General features: G+C 39.2%; 1 protein-coding gene across 6 annotated transcripts in view; it reads right to left on the bottom strand.

Moving 5' to 3' along the window:
- Positions 1 to 17430, bottom strand: part of MAST4 (microtubule associated serine/threonine kinase family member 4) — a 605067-nt gene that overhangs the window by 67540 nt on the left and 520097 nt on the right. For all 6 annotated transcript variants that reach the window (XM_065905692.1, XM_065905694.1, XM_065905693.1 and 3 more), the window contains 2 exons: positions 10696 to 10765; positions 5300 to 5378 (listed from right to left, as the gene is read on the bottom strand). In XM_065905692.1, coding sequence (XP_065761764.1) covers positions 5300 to 5378; positions 10696 to 10765 — 149 coding nt within the window. The remainder of the gene's footprint in view (positions 1 to 5299; positions 5379 to 10695; positions 10766 to 17430) is intronic.

Below are 17430 nucleotides of genomic sequence, written 5' to 3'. Positions count from 1 at the left end.
GTGATTCTAACAAAAGAAATGAGAAATGTTTGAGTAATGGAAACACAGGTAGAATAAGCATATTTTGAAAGATACCACTCATTTGAATATTCCATTCGAGCAGGTGTTTTTTTTTATTTAAAAAAAAACTGCCACATCAAGAGCATACTTCATAAACGCTGCAACACTACACTGCAGTAGTTAGAAATTAATAGACTAAAGCTTTAAAATATCCTTGTACCTTGAAATTATAAAATACTTTCTAAGTACATACAAAGATAAAGAGGACTTTTTACAATGTAATGAGGTTATTTGATAAACTATAAAAATGAGAACACTACTAGAAAGACTTCTGAGGTAAACCAAAGCTCTAGTCATAAAACACAAGTAGTTTTAAATACTGTCATGATGAAAAAAGAAACAAAACACCCAAAGTCAACTCAAGACATCAGTAAAAGAGTAAGAAAAGTCAATGCCAGCAGGAGAGAAGTCGCAGCCATAAAAGCAAAGATGACAAAATCAGCAAACAGAAAACCGGAGTTAAGACTTTGTATATTTACTCAAAGGTAAATCAACGTACACAATCCTATAGCCAAGATCCAAAAACCCAGATGTCTATTCATAAATTCCCAGTAATAACTTTTTGGTGGCAAACCATCAGGTGAACTGATGGAAAGCCATTTAAAATACGCATTTAATCCATTTGATGTGAATGCTAATTCAGCTTTGCCATTGAAATATTAATGTATCTGATTCTGAGTTGCTGGGCTGTTGTGTACAGTACAGGGAGGATGTTAACTTTGTAAAATGTGAAAATTAATTCCAGAGCCGCACCAGACTTAAGAGTTTCACATAAGGCATTATGAACCAGCGTTTGCATGAGGACACAAGTGACTCTAGGGAGTGATTCCCTCTGAGGAGGGGGGGAGGGAAAAGGACTGTGCGGGAAGGGCTTTATTTCTACTTTAATATTTTATTTATTAATCAAAATAAAAGTTTATGTCAAAAATAGCTGCAGCAAATGTAAGAAAATGGTCACAGCTACTAACTCCAACAGGCAAATTTTGTGGTTATACCATAAACATAACCATGTGACTGAACTCCACAGCAATGTGCCCAGGGCTTCCTGATGGGGATATGTTAGAATGAAGGACGAGGTGGGAAAAGTATTAGAGAAGTGAGAGGCAAAGGGCTTCTCTGGGGAGACAGCGTCTCTCCTCTCAGTTGGGACAGACGAGGTGTCAATGGGAAAAGGGTGACACTAACCCAGTGACACCGGATGAGTTTATGGAACAGGAAGCAACTGGGGGCTCTCCAAACAGCCTGGGAATTCAAAAGTATCAAACAGGGCCCCCCAGAGTGAGTCACTAAGGGACCTCAGGGGGTCAGTCCAGGAGTCCGTTCCAGCAAAGATCAGGGGCTCAGAGAACTTGTGACAGGCTGCAGGCGCTGTCCCTAGGACCTCACAAGCTCACTGAAAAGATACCTCTGCTGGTCAGTACATCCTTGGAACAGCACTTTTACTAGAGTTTCAAGGATTAGTTTGGAATTCCTCAATAAATTAAGACCCATGACTTTATGTTTCTAGCATGCTCTCTAAACGTGGTGCCAGTAAGCCTCATCACCCAACTAGTTTGCATATATAACTTCTGACTACATCACAAATCAAATCCACTTTCAAAGAGTGAAGGTTTACAAAAAGAACTGTGCTTCTAGTTCTCAAGGCACTTAGAAGAGTTTCCCCAAAATGTTGTCAGTAATGGTATCATTCAAATAAACTAGTTTCCCAAGATAAGCATTTGTAAAGGACAGTATTCATGTGTATGTGCAGTTTTCCACTCAAAGTAATGTTATTTTATAGTCAGACCTCATATTATTAAGTATTTATATTCTTATTTTTACTCTTTCCCCCAGAAAATAATTTATCTGCAAGAAATATATGGGAGATATCTTCTGACTGCTATAATTCCATATTACTTATCTTAAAATTAAAAATTATAATCTGAATATTACCTTGGAAAAGTTTCTCAAATTAATTTTAACTACAAAACTTGAAATTAAGAGAAGCAGCAATACTAAATATTCTGAGGAAGAACTGATTAACTTCATATGACCAAATCTTTTCAATTTCAGAATGAAGCATTTTAACCCTTGGGAATTTTGCAGCTTCTATAATACCCAACGGATGTGGTATTTACATTTCAGCATTAGCAACTCTGGAACTCAGCTAACAACAAATGTCTGTAAAACTTAAGCTGTATTTTCAAAGTGTTTGTGATTTTATCTGTATATATTCTGTATTTTTATTTAAAAAATAACCAAAATCATTTCGAATTAACTTAATCACAACCAGTTAACCCAGAAAATGAGACTGCAAAAGTGATTCAGGTTAGACTTAGAAAAGAAAAAAATGCAACTCCTGAGCAGCTTTGCACAATTTTTTGTCCTAACATTTAAAGGGCAAGAAGATAAATGAGGAAAATGAGAAGCAGCATTTCAAATTTTCAATTGTCATTTTTATCAATAGCCAACAAGGAGAAAAAAAATAACTGAACTTGTTAGAGCACCTACATTCCAAAAATCTAACAGTGCCTTATGTCTTTTGGTAAAGACAGTCATTTTGAAAGTTACAATTTGATTTAAAAGGGGAAAAGAGGAATATGAGATCCACAATTATATGATACCACCTTCTCCAATAAAATAAACACCTAAGAGAAAAGCTGCTTTACCTCTGGGTAGAAGCTGTTAGAAACACATAACACCTGTGTGTGACTAAAAATTGTCTCAGAAAGCTCCCTCTTCAGGCATGTACATAAGTCAGGAACAGCAGTGACATCATGACAGATGGTCAGGTCAGATTTATTAATTATCAAGTGTGGTTTAAGCAATACCTTGTGAATTCCTTTTTTAAAAAGTCAAGTGCCTGGGGTTGAGAAACTTACTGTATTCTTATTGCTACACACAGGGGTTAGTAAACAGCCCCTCAGTTCATTCTCCGTGCCTCAGAGCTTTGAGCCATACATGATGAAAACAATGGCAACTATATTATAAAGTATGTTTTTACAAATAAATGAGACAATTAAACAAGTCAATTAAATTCTACAATTTATTTTTTTTCATTTTTTTCAAATTTTTCATTTACAATAAGCCAGAGCATTGTAAGTAGTGAGACTAGTACCTAGCACATAAAATGTGTTTTATAAAAATATTTCTAAAGTACTTCATACCAAATGGGGTCCACTTCTACGTAGCTCACCCGTGCTTTTTAGATTCACATTTAAAAATGACATATGATCTCCTAGCTAGAGACAGAAAGAAGAAAGATCCTGCATCCTCCCCTGTTTTTCTTGCCAAAGGGAAACTTTTATATCCAAACTATAGTAAGACTTGACTGCAGGACAAAGCAAGGTGACATAGTTAAAATAAAAAGGATTTGAAGTCAAGAAAGAAGATACAAATTGGGGGCATGGGGAGGATTCAATGAGAGTATGTATGAGAATGGGACAAGTACTCTGTTTACTGGTGGTTGGATTCTAACTGGAGATGCTCACAAGTTTAGGGAAGAATTCCACTTAAAATCCTTATTCTTTTTTGCTTTCTGGTCAATCCGTTTCAGCAATCATTTTCACACTGTGGTAGTCAATGCTTTCAAGATATAAAACATGGGCTAATAATAAACAAGGATGCTTACTGACAAAAAACAAAGGTGACTTTGTTTACCATTCTTTAGTGACAACTCTATCCACTGAAGCCATTCAAGAGTTCTGAATATCCTTTCCTGGATGTGAGACTAAAGTGCCACTGAAACTATTCAGGATTGTCAGGATGTTTCACAAAAATGATCTAAATGGACAATAAACTCACACACCACAACACAATGGAACAGTGGACAAGAAAATAAACTATTGCTCCTCAATAAAATATTATAAGAAGATGGTAAAAATAATCCAACAGATTTTAACAGGCCAGTGTTTTGCTCTAGAAAACCTATGTTACATTGCATCTGGAACTCTGGAAATATAAAATATAAGGCACTGGTGATATCAAGTAAAGTTTATACATTTAATCACAGTTTATTTTCAATTCACCAATATTAAGTGTGAACCTATATGCTTAGCACAGTGCTGGGGTTTATGGGGGGGGCGGGGAAGATAGATATCCCTTTGTGATAAACCACAGCTTTTGACAAAATGGAGATGGGAATGGCTCAGAAGCGGCTCTAAAACCAGGTTCACAGTTCTGGCTTGTACAAGAGCTTTCAGACTGCTCCATTACGTATTTATTGATTGACCATATCCTAGGTCCTTCTAAATGACCACCAGCTTCTAAATCTCTGTAGAAGCTCTGTAGAAGGGGAGGGAGGCAGGGGAGGGATGGACAGGCAGTCTGGGGTTTAGCAGATGCACACTCTTATATATAAAAGACTGAATAAACAACAAGGTCCTACTGTATAGCACAGGGAACTGTATTCAGTATCCAGGAATAAATCATAATGGAAAAGAATATAATAAAGAATGCATATATGTGTATGTGTATAACTGAATCACTTTGCCACACAGAAGAAATTAACACAATATTGTCAATCAACTATACTTCAATAAAAAAAAGTAAAGTAAAAGAATAAAGCTCTGCAGAGACAAATATCCCACAATATCACTAATTTAAATGGAGAAGGCATGTATCTAAGCCACTGAATCACTTTCAGTAATTGATAGGGCTCTTGTTGAAATGTTGTAGTTTGCGGCAACAGTGTTCTTCTTCCTTATCCTATTTCCATGGCTTCATCTTGTCTCTGTATTGATCTTAACTTACTGCTAAGTTCTTTTAATCTCTCCTTAAAAGAAAGTTTTTATCCAGAAGGTACAAATTTAAGGCTTGCCATTCTTTTTCTTTGAAAGATAAAAACTAAAAAAACAAAACAAAACAGAATTCTACATCTAAGCCATACAAGAAAAAAACGACCCAGGCCATCAAAGTTTAATGGCATTTTCAGTACTAATATCACTGGCATGGAACCAAAGCAATAAAACCAGATTGTGTTCCCTCCCCTACCCCCAAACACCAAATGGTATTAAAACAAAAGCTCCCATCTCCTCCCAACTTGTGATCTGGGGACTCGCTCAATTTGTGCACCATAATTTAAAAGCTTGCAGCAAAGAGTATGTATTTTTTGTGTCTGTCAGCTCATCATTTGATGTGAAGCCTACTCGGAGGGACAGACATACAGAATTCATCCTCTCCTCCCTATCAGGGAACACCCAGAGAAAGTGCTGCCCATGCAAGAGCTCTGGGGTGTACACGAGAAAAACTGGGTACTTACAGAGACCGTAGAGCTGGGAGTGTTGGTCCCATAGCCAGAGGAGGGGAGGGAAGCCAAGGACCAGCGGCGTCCATCAGTCCTGGGGAGAAAGTGCGATTAGCTTAGGCCCACACTGGAGGAGGGTTACATGGGAACCCCAGGGAAACCGAGTATTCTTCGTCGAACAAGTGACACAAACACAGTCAGTGAGGATGTGGAAATGTTCAGCAAGGGCCAGAGTAAACAAACATTATACAGCAGGTTGACTCTTATTTAAACTGAATCAATATACCCAAACAAGTAGAAAGTGAATGGGTTGATCCATATTATTGATCTCTCACTAATACACTTTGACAAAATGAATACCAGGGATAATTACATTGGTCGGACTCAGCAGATTCAGATGAATAAAAACAGAAAGGCAGGAGGAAAACCACTCCTATGTGGAGACTGAACACTGGGGCCACGATCTTTGGAAGGGCCTGAATGCCAGCATGGTACGAGAGCCTCTGGGGATGTCCATCACATCCTAAAGACTTTCAGCTTATTACTTTCAAGAGAACAATCCTACTCATCACACCAAAGGAAGGGAGGATCAGGGGGCTCGTGGCCGGCTCAAGCCTTAAGTGGCAAATAACTTTAGCACTGAGAAAGTGACTGACCTTGTGTTCAGAATCTCTTAAGAGTTATTACCTTCTGACATGACCTGGCTTTATAAAGTGTTCCAGCAAATGCCTCTTTCTGAGTTTATGAGTGTGCGGCCCAGCTCTGGCCAGTGACAGGGAGCAAAGAAAGAATATTCTCCACTAGTGATAGAAGCTAACGCAGAGTAGAGTGACCTGCGCTAGTCACAGAGGTGAAGCTGTCAGGAGTCTTAATAGAATATGGTTTTTATCTCCAAATGGCAACAGGATGGATAGCTTCTGGGTTGAACTCTATAGTTATTAATTGGGATCATTACAAGGGTCTCAGATGAGTTGTCAAAGCAGTGAAGACAATCCTGTTGCTAAAGTAGGATTATTTTTTTAGTGATAATAAAATAACTATTTTATTAGCAATTCTGAATAGGACTATGCCTTCAAAATCACATAACACGGTGAAGACAAATATACACACATTTGCCATGGGGAGAAAAGGAAAAACACACTTTTTTAAAGAGTTATACTGCATTCTTTGACCATATGTAGCCTTTTTGTAACTCATGATTTATATTAATTTACCAAGTGAGAGATAAGAGTAGACCAAATTGACCACAGACACATTCACTATAAGGGGACATCAGGGAATTCCTCAGAATTTGACTTGAATTTGAGAAATGTCACAATCGCATGTTTATGTAGAAAAATGACATCTTAGCCTAAATTATAATCAAGGGAGAATATAATCATAGGCCACCATGGATGTTATTTTTACCTCCAATAAATGCAAATGGTCCACAAAGACAAAATGAGAAATTCAAGTGGACAAATCACAGAAGTAGTACAATGTTAAGATTTTAGTAAAATTTACCTGTCAATTCTGTGACCATGATTGGAGTACAATTGAATCAAGTATTTTTTTTTTTTTAAAAGAAGCAAATTAAGATGCTTGTAAATGTATCAGGTAAAAGGAATGAAAAGAAATGCCACAAGAAATAATTTTATACAATTTAAAATGTTAAAAGATTTAAGATGAAACTAATTCTAATAACATGTTTCCAAAGACAACTGACCATCAATTAAATGGACACAGGTTGGTCCTGGCTTATTTGGCTAATTATTACAGACTTAAGAACCCATGCCTGGACTCTCTATTTTAAACACTTCCAATTTTTAAAAGAATATGGTTTTCAAAGAATTATTCAGTCCATTTAATAGCAATTATCAGAAACTAGTCTTTGGAAAGAGTGAGGGACACAACTTCCCCCACCATGATTCTGCTTTGTGATTCATTAACTCTCCTTCCCGTCAGGTATCAATGAACATTATTTCAGATGAATGAACAACTCCAAGAGGAGACATGTTCTTATTAGTTCTGAAGCATAAATTAACATTTGCTTACTTTGGAAAACACATGACTAGAAAGATGTTTAAACAAGAATGTGCTTAGTACTTTGTACAGCCATGGACCAGAAGTAATTTATGTCTCATGAAGTTCCCTAAGTTGTCTGTGTCTATTTATTCAAATGGAGTACAAAGGACCACTGCATTTTCATTACCATGACAACTGCATATGAGAATTTCCTATATATGCTATATACATGCTCTAAGAGATAACATGCCCTTTTTTGAAGAAAGCTATCACACAAGTACAATTTGGATCCTACTAATAATGTTCTCTTTTCTTTGTAGCAGCTACCAGTAAAATGTTACCTGAAAACAAAACTACATTCTTGCCAAAGCCACAAGGTTTTTTTTGAAAAGAGTGTTTCCTTTGTGGGTGGAAATTTCAATGTTATACTAAATGAAAAAGTAACACGAGAAAAACACCTGATGGGAACACAGGCTACAAAGCAACTAGCAAAAACAACAACAACAAAAGCAAACAAACAAAAACAACCCACTGAAAATCTGCCCCTCCCCCAAACCTCCATCATTTCAATACTAGCCACAAAAAGTTACATTACGATGGCGTATGACAAAGGAAGAAAGAAAAGATCCAGTATCAACCCGGCTATTGTGACTGTATAAAGAGGAAGCAGATTTCATGATTTGTTTGTCGTACTCATCTGGCATGATACATTTTATGGTCTAGTTGATACTGGAACAAGATGAACTATGCCAATATCGTGTAACCAGAGTAACTTCAGCCCACCTGTGCTCCGTGAGCATCTCATGACTTGACCTCAGTAGGCAAATCTGTTCCAGTAATTTTTCTATGGAAATATATTCTGATATTTCACCTGATAAATAACAACTAGGCAGTCAGGAGACCTCCCCAGCATTTATTCAGGGCTCTCTTAATATTTCTGATGAAAGTGAAAGCAATGTATGGTATGTAAACCTCTACACAACTTCTAGGGAAGGCAGACCAATGTCATCACCTCCATTTTACCACCAAGGAAGACAACATTAAATAACGCCACAAGCAGGTGGAATGTAAATCAGTATCCCAGTTACTGGTTTGGTGTGCTGCAGTCAATGGGGTCGCAAAGAGTCTGACACGACAACTGAATAACAACAATCACAGCTACTAGCAAAATACAAATATGCTTCCTTGTTCCAGACAAAATCTACTACACTATGACATGCATTTTCATCCTAGTATTTTAATCCAATACTAAAAAAATTTACTTGATAATTTCACTCTCAGACACATATTATATAGTATGGAAAGCAAGTGTGTGTTGTCTTACTTCCCAGACTTAACTGCAACTAGTACATTACCAGGAGATGAATACTGAGGAGAAATTCTCACATGTTATAAATAGGGTCAGAAAAGATTAATAAATCTGACCTTTATCCCTTTACACAAGAATAATTTTTAAAACAGGGCAATCTCTTCCATCTGTTGGACTGAATATACAAAATAATAAAATTTGGGTCTCCCAAAATGGCATTACTTCCTGAGGTCTCAGAAATGCATACCAAATGGTAGGGAATGGAGACCCATGAGTGGAATTTCCATGTTTCTTGAATGAAAAATCAACTTTAAAATGGAAGAGAAAGATGCCAGATGTTAAAAATAGGCCAATTTGAGTTTTCATAGCAAACACAGGTTCTGTTTACTTGAATAAAAGTTTAAAAAGATGATCACTCATGTCCTAATCTAGATTAATACTTTTTGAAGACTGTGTAGTGAGTTCCATCTGGAAATTCCTACAAAATGAACCAGAGGTCTCCTGTGACAATTTTCTGTTACGGTTTACGGCTTATTTGTCAAAAATTAACATGCCTGGGGGTTTGTGTATTTTTTTTTTATATATAGCACAGAAACCAGAGTCATCTGTCCTCTAGTCAGCCACTTAATTATTAGGTTCTCTTCATTTTTATAAATCTGGCAGGATTAAAAGACTGATTTTGGTCAAATTTAAAAACAGGCTATGAGATGTGCATTTTCTTTTTACTTGAAGTAATTAAATGCATTCCACCACCACCCCTCCCCCCCCCCTTTTTTTTCAAAGAAACATATTTTAAGGACTATGCTGTGTTCTTTTTTAAACTAATTTTTATAGGATTTTCCTTTTCATTTAGAATAGTAGCACCATCGTGAATTAATATTCAGTGGACAAACACAGGCTTTGTGGAACCAATTAATTGTCACATTTTCTTTACAGTGCTTACAGGCTGTAAGAGGACTAAAAGAATCAAAGTTGGTTTTCACTGGGGAAAACCAGGGTGTGGGTCTCAGAAAGTTCCTGGGAGATCACATCTCAATTACTTTTTGTCCTCCCTATGGGGAAGGCCTGGTACACATAGGCATTTACCATATGGTGGGGAATGTGTGATCTGACAAGAGAATCTTAATGATCAGGAATTGAGAATATACTGTAAGCAGATCCTTTCCTCTGGACCTAGTAACAGAAAACACATTTCACAATGACAAATGGCAGTGGTGACACTGCAGGTTGCACGTAATGTGTTAAATTTACTTTTTTAACCTACCTGTATGTCTTAATTAAATGTTACTTTAATTCATTTCAAGGTATGATTAGCTCTCTGAAGAAAATTTAATAAATATGCAGGACATTCGGACCATAAAAGCAATTCATTCCGAATATCCAGAAACCTGGCTAAAGGGGCAATTTTGTCTTCTGTGTGTTTTCCCTGGCTGGAAGAGGAATGGAAGAAAGTGAAGATTTGAATGTGACAGGGGAAGCCCACTAATTTCACACACAGAAGAGGAGGCTGTGCAGACATCTCTGGCTGGGAGAGATCACAGCAGGTGATCCCAAAATAAAACCTTTGGTAACAGATCGTATGCCCACTATCCTCTGAGCAACCATATTTTCTCATGACTCACTGACCCAGATATGAGACATACAGTCATGATACTTGATGTCCAATTCTAACTAAGAAAGGAAGAGAAAACACTCAGGGAGGTCACTAAATTGCTGGCTTGGTGCTCTCAAGGAAAGAGGCATCTTAAGGGTTTATACCTTGTGATCCCAAGGAAGGTCATTTTTATTTATTTATTTATTTTTGAGTATTTCAGTAACAACGACAACCACACCGGGACACATGGATGAATCAAGTCTTTATAATATAAACTCAGAAAAGCCAGTAAAAATCTGCTGAGCATCAAAAGCAGGTATGAGACACTACACCAGGGATGGGAGAAAAGGTGAAAATGTTTTTTTCTGCCCTTAGTGGGAGCCCACCATCTAGGGAAGGACCAAAGGAGGCATCTATAACTCTAGCGGGTAGTGGAGGAACTGGGGCAGGGGGGAGGGTTTCTCCACCTAACACTTTATCACTATACACACAAAAAGTTCTTACCTCCGTGCAAATGAAAAATGGGCAGAGGCACTGGGGGAGAAATTTCTTGGACTATCTTGAGGGCTATTTCCTGTAGAGAGAAAGAAGGAAAAAAAATGACATTAAGATTTTATTCTTGTATCATTAGCTACATCCAGAAGGCTCTTCTCTTTAGTAGTAAGCTTCTGTACACCTTTGTAAAATGTCCATCTCCTCAAAAAATGCTTTAGTTTTATTTGGAGCAGAGGAAGGGATTGGCTTGAGTTCCACCACAACTTTCCAAGGGTGTAATATATGAATAACAAACCCATGTCACCAACCAGCAGACTTTCATATATTTCATAATGTATTTCAGTCCCATAGAATGATGAATACATACATATGTCTTGGTTCCTGCTTTTCCAGATGTTAACATTTCCACAGTAGGATAGAGAAATAAGCTTCAGTTGGGAGGGTGAGGCTTTCCATTTTAGGAAGGCAGCCTCAGTAATTTTATTTACCGAAACAGAATAAAAGTCTGAGTTCTCAATAAATCCTCATTCTTCAAAGCACACATTTTAAAGGCAGAAATGTCAGAACAGGGCATAAAATACTAGGTAGAACCCCAGCAGTTTCAGACCTCAAATGACCCAGCCTAGAGGCCCAGAAGTATCTTCTTCAACAGTCCCTCTGCTCCTAGGCAGCTGAGGGGGTGACTGGCGAGGCTGCCTGAAAAGCCACAGCCACACAGCAGCTCACAGAAGGCATCTTCCCCAAGTTCTTACATGGTGGGTGGAACACGGATGCTTCTGTATGGTGACAGCTCGTCTGGAGGCTTGCTACTTTCCCCATCAGAACATGCAACCTGTTGCTGATCACGGGGCAAGCGTGGCAGGCAGCGGGTGAGGGGAGGCCCCGGGCAGGCCAGACCACCCCGCTTCCCTCTGCAGGGTTCATTAGGTTGGCAGAATGGCCTGAGGACCGGATGGGACTGTAGCCGGTTTAAACGAGGAGGTTAGGAAAGGCTGCAAACAAATGCTGCATGTTCTCTAAACACAGAAAATAATTCAAGAAGACCAATGTGTGCCACGTTGCTGATCTCACACCGGAAGTGACGATCTGTAATTAGGTGGAAGGGACACAGAATGGCACCTAGCCACAAAGGTAAACAATTTACTACCTGTGTGCAAAAAGAACTGACTAACACATAGCAGGGGATAATTTCAGTGTTACCTTTACTTCTGGACTGGCTGTGCCTCTACTGAAATTTTTCAGTTAACTTAAAGTTGCAGATTTTGCAGTAATGGCATCAACAGATGCCATTAAGTTTATGACAGACAGCACAATTAAAGCCATTTAACTGGGAAGCGCTGAAAAGCCCCTTTCTTTATGGATAGAGAATCAAGAAGCATTTTCCCCCTGCTGCAATAAAATTTATCATGCCTTTGCATCTGTTGTTTCTTGGGCCTCTAGAGAAACGGATTGTGCTTTTGCCATCCGGTAATCCAGGACCCTTTCTGTCCTTTATCTACACAGCTAAATTAAGTTCTTTGAACTTCTCCCAACAGCCTTCACTCCCCCACTCCCTCCCCTGTTAGTTTGTGCATTGCTCTTCATATTTCTTAAAAGGTCTTGATTTCAAGATGACTAGAAATCTTGTTTCTAAAGGGAAACAGGTGAAATGCCAGAAATCTCTGGGTTGATTTTAATTTTATTTGGGGAAAAAAAAAAAAAAAAACATTTGGTTTGCTCATACCCCCCACAGAGCAAACTATCAGTAACTTATGAGAAACAAAACAGTTGATTGAAGCCAAGGCATTTTGAGAACAATCCCTACTACTCTAGCCACTGAGAATAAATAATAAGGCCAATAAAACTTGGCACCAAATTCTTAGCCCTGTGTTCTTTGTAAAGAGAACATTATATCTGGAGATTATATGAGATCAACCAGAACAAGTAGGGGGAGTTTATTAAATATTTTGAAGAATCTGAAGGAGGCAGAAATAGGAATTATCTTAAGAACCTTTTCACTTTTAGAGATTTTAACAAGCGGCCCCCCAGGAAACCATGTAACATCTTACAATACATGGCGGCCCATCACACTGAGGATGAATGGGCAGAGACAGAGATATAGAGGTAGGTTAATTTAACTCTGCTCTTTAAAAAAACAAGACAAAAAAATCAGCGCTACCCTTAACCATTTCTTATATTGGGTTTTGCCTTCTCATTCTGTGTGGTCTTTCCAGGTCCATACACTGAAAAGATTCCTCAACTCTAAGTTACATACCCATTTGTATTATCCTACTAATCACAGATCGTTCTTGTTTCTGGTCACATTGAGGAGCTAGTTGAGATAGAAATACACACATCCCACATTATCACAAAGGCCCTTAAATACCGTGGGCTATTGGAGAAAACAAAGGTAGTATGAACTAGAATACTTGGTAATTCCTTAAGGCCAAGAGACTGCAGCTTAATTTGAGGGCAGTTCAGCAAGCTCAGGATAGGAGAAGGAATGGAAGGACTTCAGGAAGGGGACAGAATCAATCCAAACACAGTTAGGTGATGCAGTAGAGAGACAGACTCTCTAGTACCAGGGAATTCAGACTGGTCAAGTCAATGAGTTGTGAACGACACGGTTTGGTACCACCTAGTGGAAGGCTTAAGAGAAATTTGAATGCAAGAGAGGCACTCGATATTTTAGCCTGGGATGAGTATGTTGAGTGGACAGAGGAGTCGCCAAGGAGAAGGAGCTGGACTAGGATTCGGAAAGCCAACAGAACGCATGTTCTGGTAAGCAAACCCAGTGTAACTGGTGATGGATCAAAAATAAGTGATGAAAAAGATTACAGACTAAGTGGTACTTCCAAGGTTAGCAGACTGGGAGGATGACTGCTCCACTAACAGGGAACTTTCAGAGAGAACTAGGGCGGTAGTAATAGTAGAGGAAAAGGATAGAGTATTCTAGAGCTTTTTGTGTCATTCGTTACAGAAAATTCCTCAATTTTCCTCACGGAGAAATTACAAGATGAGTAGATTGCTACTGCTAAGTCACTTCAGTCATGTCTAACTCTGTGCGACCCCATCCCTGGGATTCTCCAGGCAAGAACACTGGAGTGGGTTGCCATTTCTTTCTCCAATGCATAAAAGTGAAAAGTGAAAGTGAAGTCGCTCAGTCATGTCTGACTCTTCGAGACCCCATGGACTGCAGCCCACCAGGCTCCTCCATCCATGGGATTTTCCAGGCAAGAATAGTGGAGTGGGGTGCCATTGCCTTCTCCGATGAGTAGATTAGATAGGCACAAATCAATCTTTGAGGCCTTTGTTCTTCTTTGAGACAAACATTGATTTGTGTGTTATGTTTGAAGACTTAGGGACACTGTTCTGTGATACACAACAACACTAATTTAGAACAGATTGAAATATAAAGCACACTTTATACATTCTTCACTTGGAAGTGAGGACCAGACTGCTGTGGGCACTCGTAGCACTTTCCCAGGACAAGAAAACAAGATGGAGTGAAACCAGAGTCAAGTCCTACACTTGACCTTCACCAGGCACAGTCCTGCGCTCTGAATTCATCCACCCATCTGCAAAGCAACACCTGAGAGGCTCTCGAATGAAAACCAGTGCCAGTTAATTCTCTGCCCATATGTGCAGCGCTTGCTTATAACTCAAACCCTGCTGTTCGAAGGGATTTGCTGGCTCTTGGATGTTTGAGTGCCAGGACACTTTATAGACTGCTGCTTCTGACCTGGTAAAGGAAACCTTAGTGGTGGGTGGGCAGGCGCTGGAGAGGTAATTAACTCCGTGATTCCCAGGGGGAACTGGCGTGGCGAACACACAGGCAGTACATCAAAACAGCACTTACCTAACGGAGCTACATAGGGTGCCTCATTTTGGAGGCAGTTATTGTTAAGAAAGTGATTTCCAGATTAATTAAATTGTTTGATTGCTTTGTAATTAGGTTGGAGAAGTCCTCCATCTTCACCGCAGAGAAACAAGCTGCAAATCTTTTTAAAAGGCATATGCTATACCCACTATAGATTATTAATGTGCTTTTAATAGCTGTCTGTTTACAAAATGATAGTTTCTGGTTGCCTTGATTTTCTATCAGGACTGAGGGAATCCAAGAATTAATGATAATTGCCATTTCAAACTCCTGGTGGATCAAAGAGTGAGCCCCCACTTTAATCCTTGTTGTCATTACTTGATGATCGGCTTAAATGACTTGTGCCTTTTTTATACCCTAACAAACAGCACTGTGTTCCTCATTGCTCTGCAGGAGATTCTCAGCAATAAATTGACAGTGCTGAAAAACCTGAAGTCCAGACTTCACAGGACCAAACCTAGGACTCCCTTGCAAAGTGTGATGCAGCAGATGAAGGGACAATTGAACAGTTATGCAGGGACCGCAGGTTGAGTGGACTTTGAAAAATAACAGTTCAAATTCACCCGAGAAGTTGACATCTATGCTATCAGATCCAGCTGACGCAAGAGGGGAGTTAAAAATCCTCCTCTCACTTAGCCATTTCAGAAACTGGCTACTTTCCAGATATAATTGTGGGATATTAATTAAACCTGGGCAGCTGTTTAGACTTTAAGTGGACAGAGAAAAACCTTGATTGGCCTTCAGTATCACTCTCTTAGGGCAAGCTGTTAAGTGTTCACAGCAGGCCGATATAACATAGTATAGCGTGTGCATGCTCGGTCATGTTCAACTCTTTGGGACCCCATGGACTGTAGCCTGCCAGGGTCCTTGGCCCATGGAATTTTCTGGGTAAGAATACTGGAGTGGGTTGCCTTTTCCTTCTCCAGAGGATCTTCCCAACCCAGGGACTGGACTCATATCTTTTTGCGTCTCCAGCTTGCTAGGCAGGTTCTTTACCACCTAAACCACCAGGCATGCCTGTACAGCAGGCCGATAAATAGACTTTTATGCCTGGGTTTTCAAGTAAAGAAATAATTATGGACAATAAATCAGGGCTTTCTTAAAATCTGGCTTCTCTGAACCTCCTTTGGTTTTTTCATCCTTGTCACATTGACTTTCCTTACTCAGTACCACTTCTCACTGTCATCTGATTAATTCAACAAATACTTATCAATCCTTTCCTAACAGAGAAGAGTGGTATGATTTGACTTACATTTTAGAAAGAGCCCCCATGCTGTTCCACGTCCAATGGGCTCTAAGCAGGCAATGAACAGAAGCAGGGAGATCAGAAAGGAGGCTGTCGTATAGACAAGCTAAGAGGCGACGGTGGTTTGGAGACAATGGAAGTAGAGCTCAGGTGTGTTCTGAGGGTAGACCCGAAAGGGTTTACTGGGAAACTAGGCCAAGTGGAACAATGGGGGAAAAGGAGGAAGCAAGCAGGACTCCTAGGGAGTTCCCCGGTGGTCGAGAGCTTTCACTGCCAGAGCCTGGATTTGATCCTTGGTCAGGGGACCTTTAAGATCCCACAAGCCACAGAGTGGATAAATAAATAAATATATATATGTGTGTGTGTATATATATATATATATGATGACTCCTAGCTCTTAGGATTGAGCGAGATAGGCAGATGGTGACTTTCACTGAGATGTAGAAGAGTGAAGGAGGACTGGGTTTGGGAATGTGAGGAGAGATTAACAATAACCAAGACATGGAAGCAACCCAAGTGCCTATCAACAGATGACTGGCTTAAGGAATGTGGTGCATCTATACAACGGGATATCGCCTGGCCATAAAGAACCAAGCACTGCCATCTGTAACTACATGGACGGACCTGGAGGGCCTTATGTACAGTGAAGTCAATCAGACAGAGACAGACAAGTGCCATATGGAGTCACTTATACATGGAATCTAAAAAGTAATACAAACGAATTTATATAAGAAATGACCACAGACTCACAGATATAGAAAACAAACTTACACTTACCGAAGGGGAGAGGAAGGGGAGGAGGGCCTAATTTGGGGAACGGGATTAATAGATACAAACTAGGTACTATGTGGAAAATAGAAAAGCAATAAAGGATTTACTGTGTAACACAAAGAAGTATACCCAGTACCTTGTGGTAACCTCAAATGGAAATAATCTGTAAAAACAAGCAAGCAAGCAAACAAAAAACAAATCACTGTGCTATATACCTGAAACACAATCTTGTAAATCAATTATACTTAGTTTAAAAAATGCAAAATAAAACCTTTGAAAATTTGAGTGGGATCTATGCTCTTTTATTTATGGAGGCACCACCTCAAATAATTTTAAATATATTAAAATGGACTTTCCAGGGGGCGCCCGTAGTAAAGAATCTACCTGCCAATGCAGGAGGTGCAACAGGTGGAGGTTCGATCTCTGGGGTCAGGAAGGCCTCCTGGAGAAGGAAATCGCACACCACTCCAGTATTCTTGCCTGAAATATTCCATGGGCAGAGGAGCCTGGCGGGCTACAGGTCATGGGGCCACAGAGTTGGATACAACTAAGCAACTGAACGCGCACACACACAATGAACTTATGTTCTATACTGTATGCAATTAACAATGTTACACTTCTTACAGGTAGCATTTATACTACTCAATTAAAAAATTCTATTACAGTTTTTTTTATTGTACCTGAGAGCAAATAACATTTTTCCAGCTCCTTATTTAGTGCCTAATAGATTTGATCGCTTTGGTCTGTTTAATACGGCCAAACTAGACAACAGTGCCAGTTAAAGATTTGCAGAGAAAGATAATTTTACAGGCTAACCATGGAAGTCTGAATACTGAGAATTTCAATCATTCTATGTCCTGTCACCATA

The sequence above is a fragment of the Muntiacus reevesi genome, chromosome 14 (genome assembly GCF_963930625.1).
Source record: "Muntiacus reevesi chromosome 14, mMunRee1.1, whole genome shotgun sequence".
Classification (NCBI taxonomy): Eukaryota; Metazoa; Chordata; class Mammalia; order Artiodactyla; family Cervidae; genus Muntiacus; species Muntiacus reevesi.
This window is presented reverse-complemented; position numbering and strand designations above follow the sequence as displayed.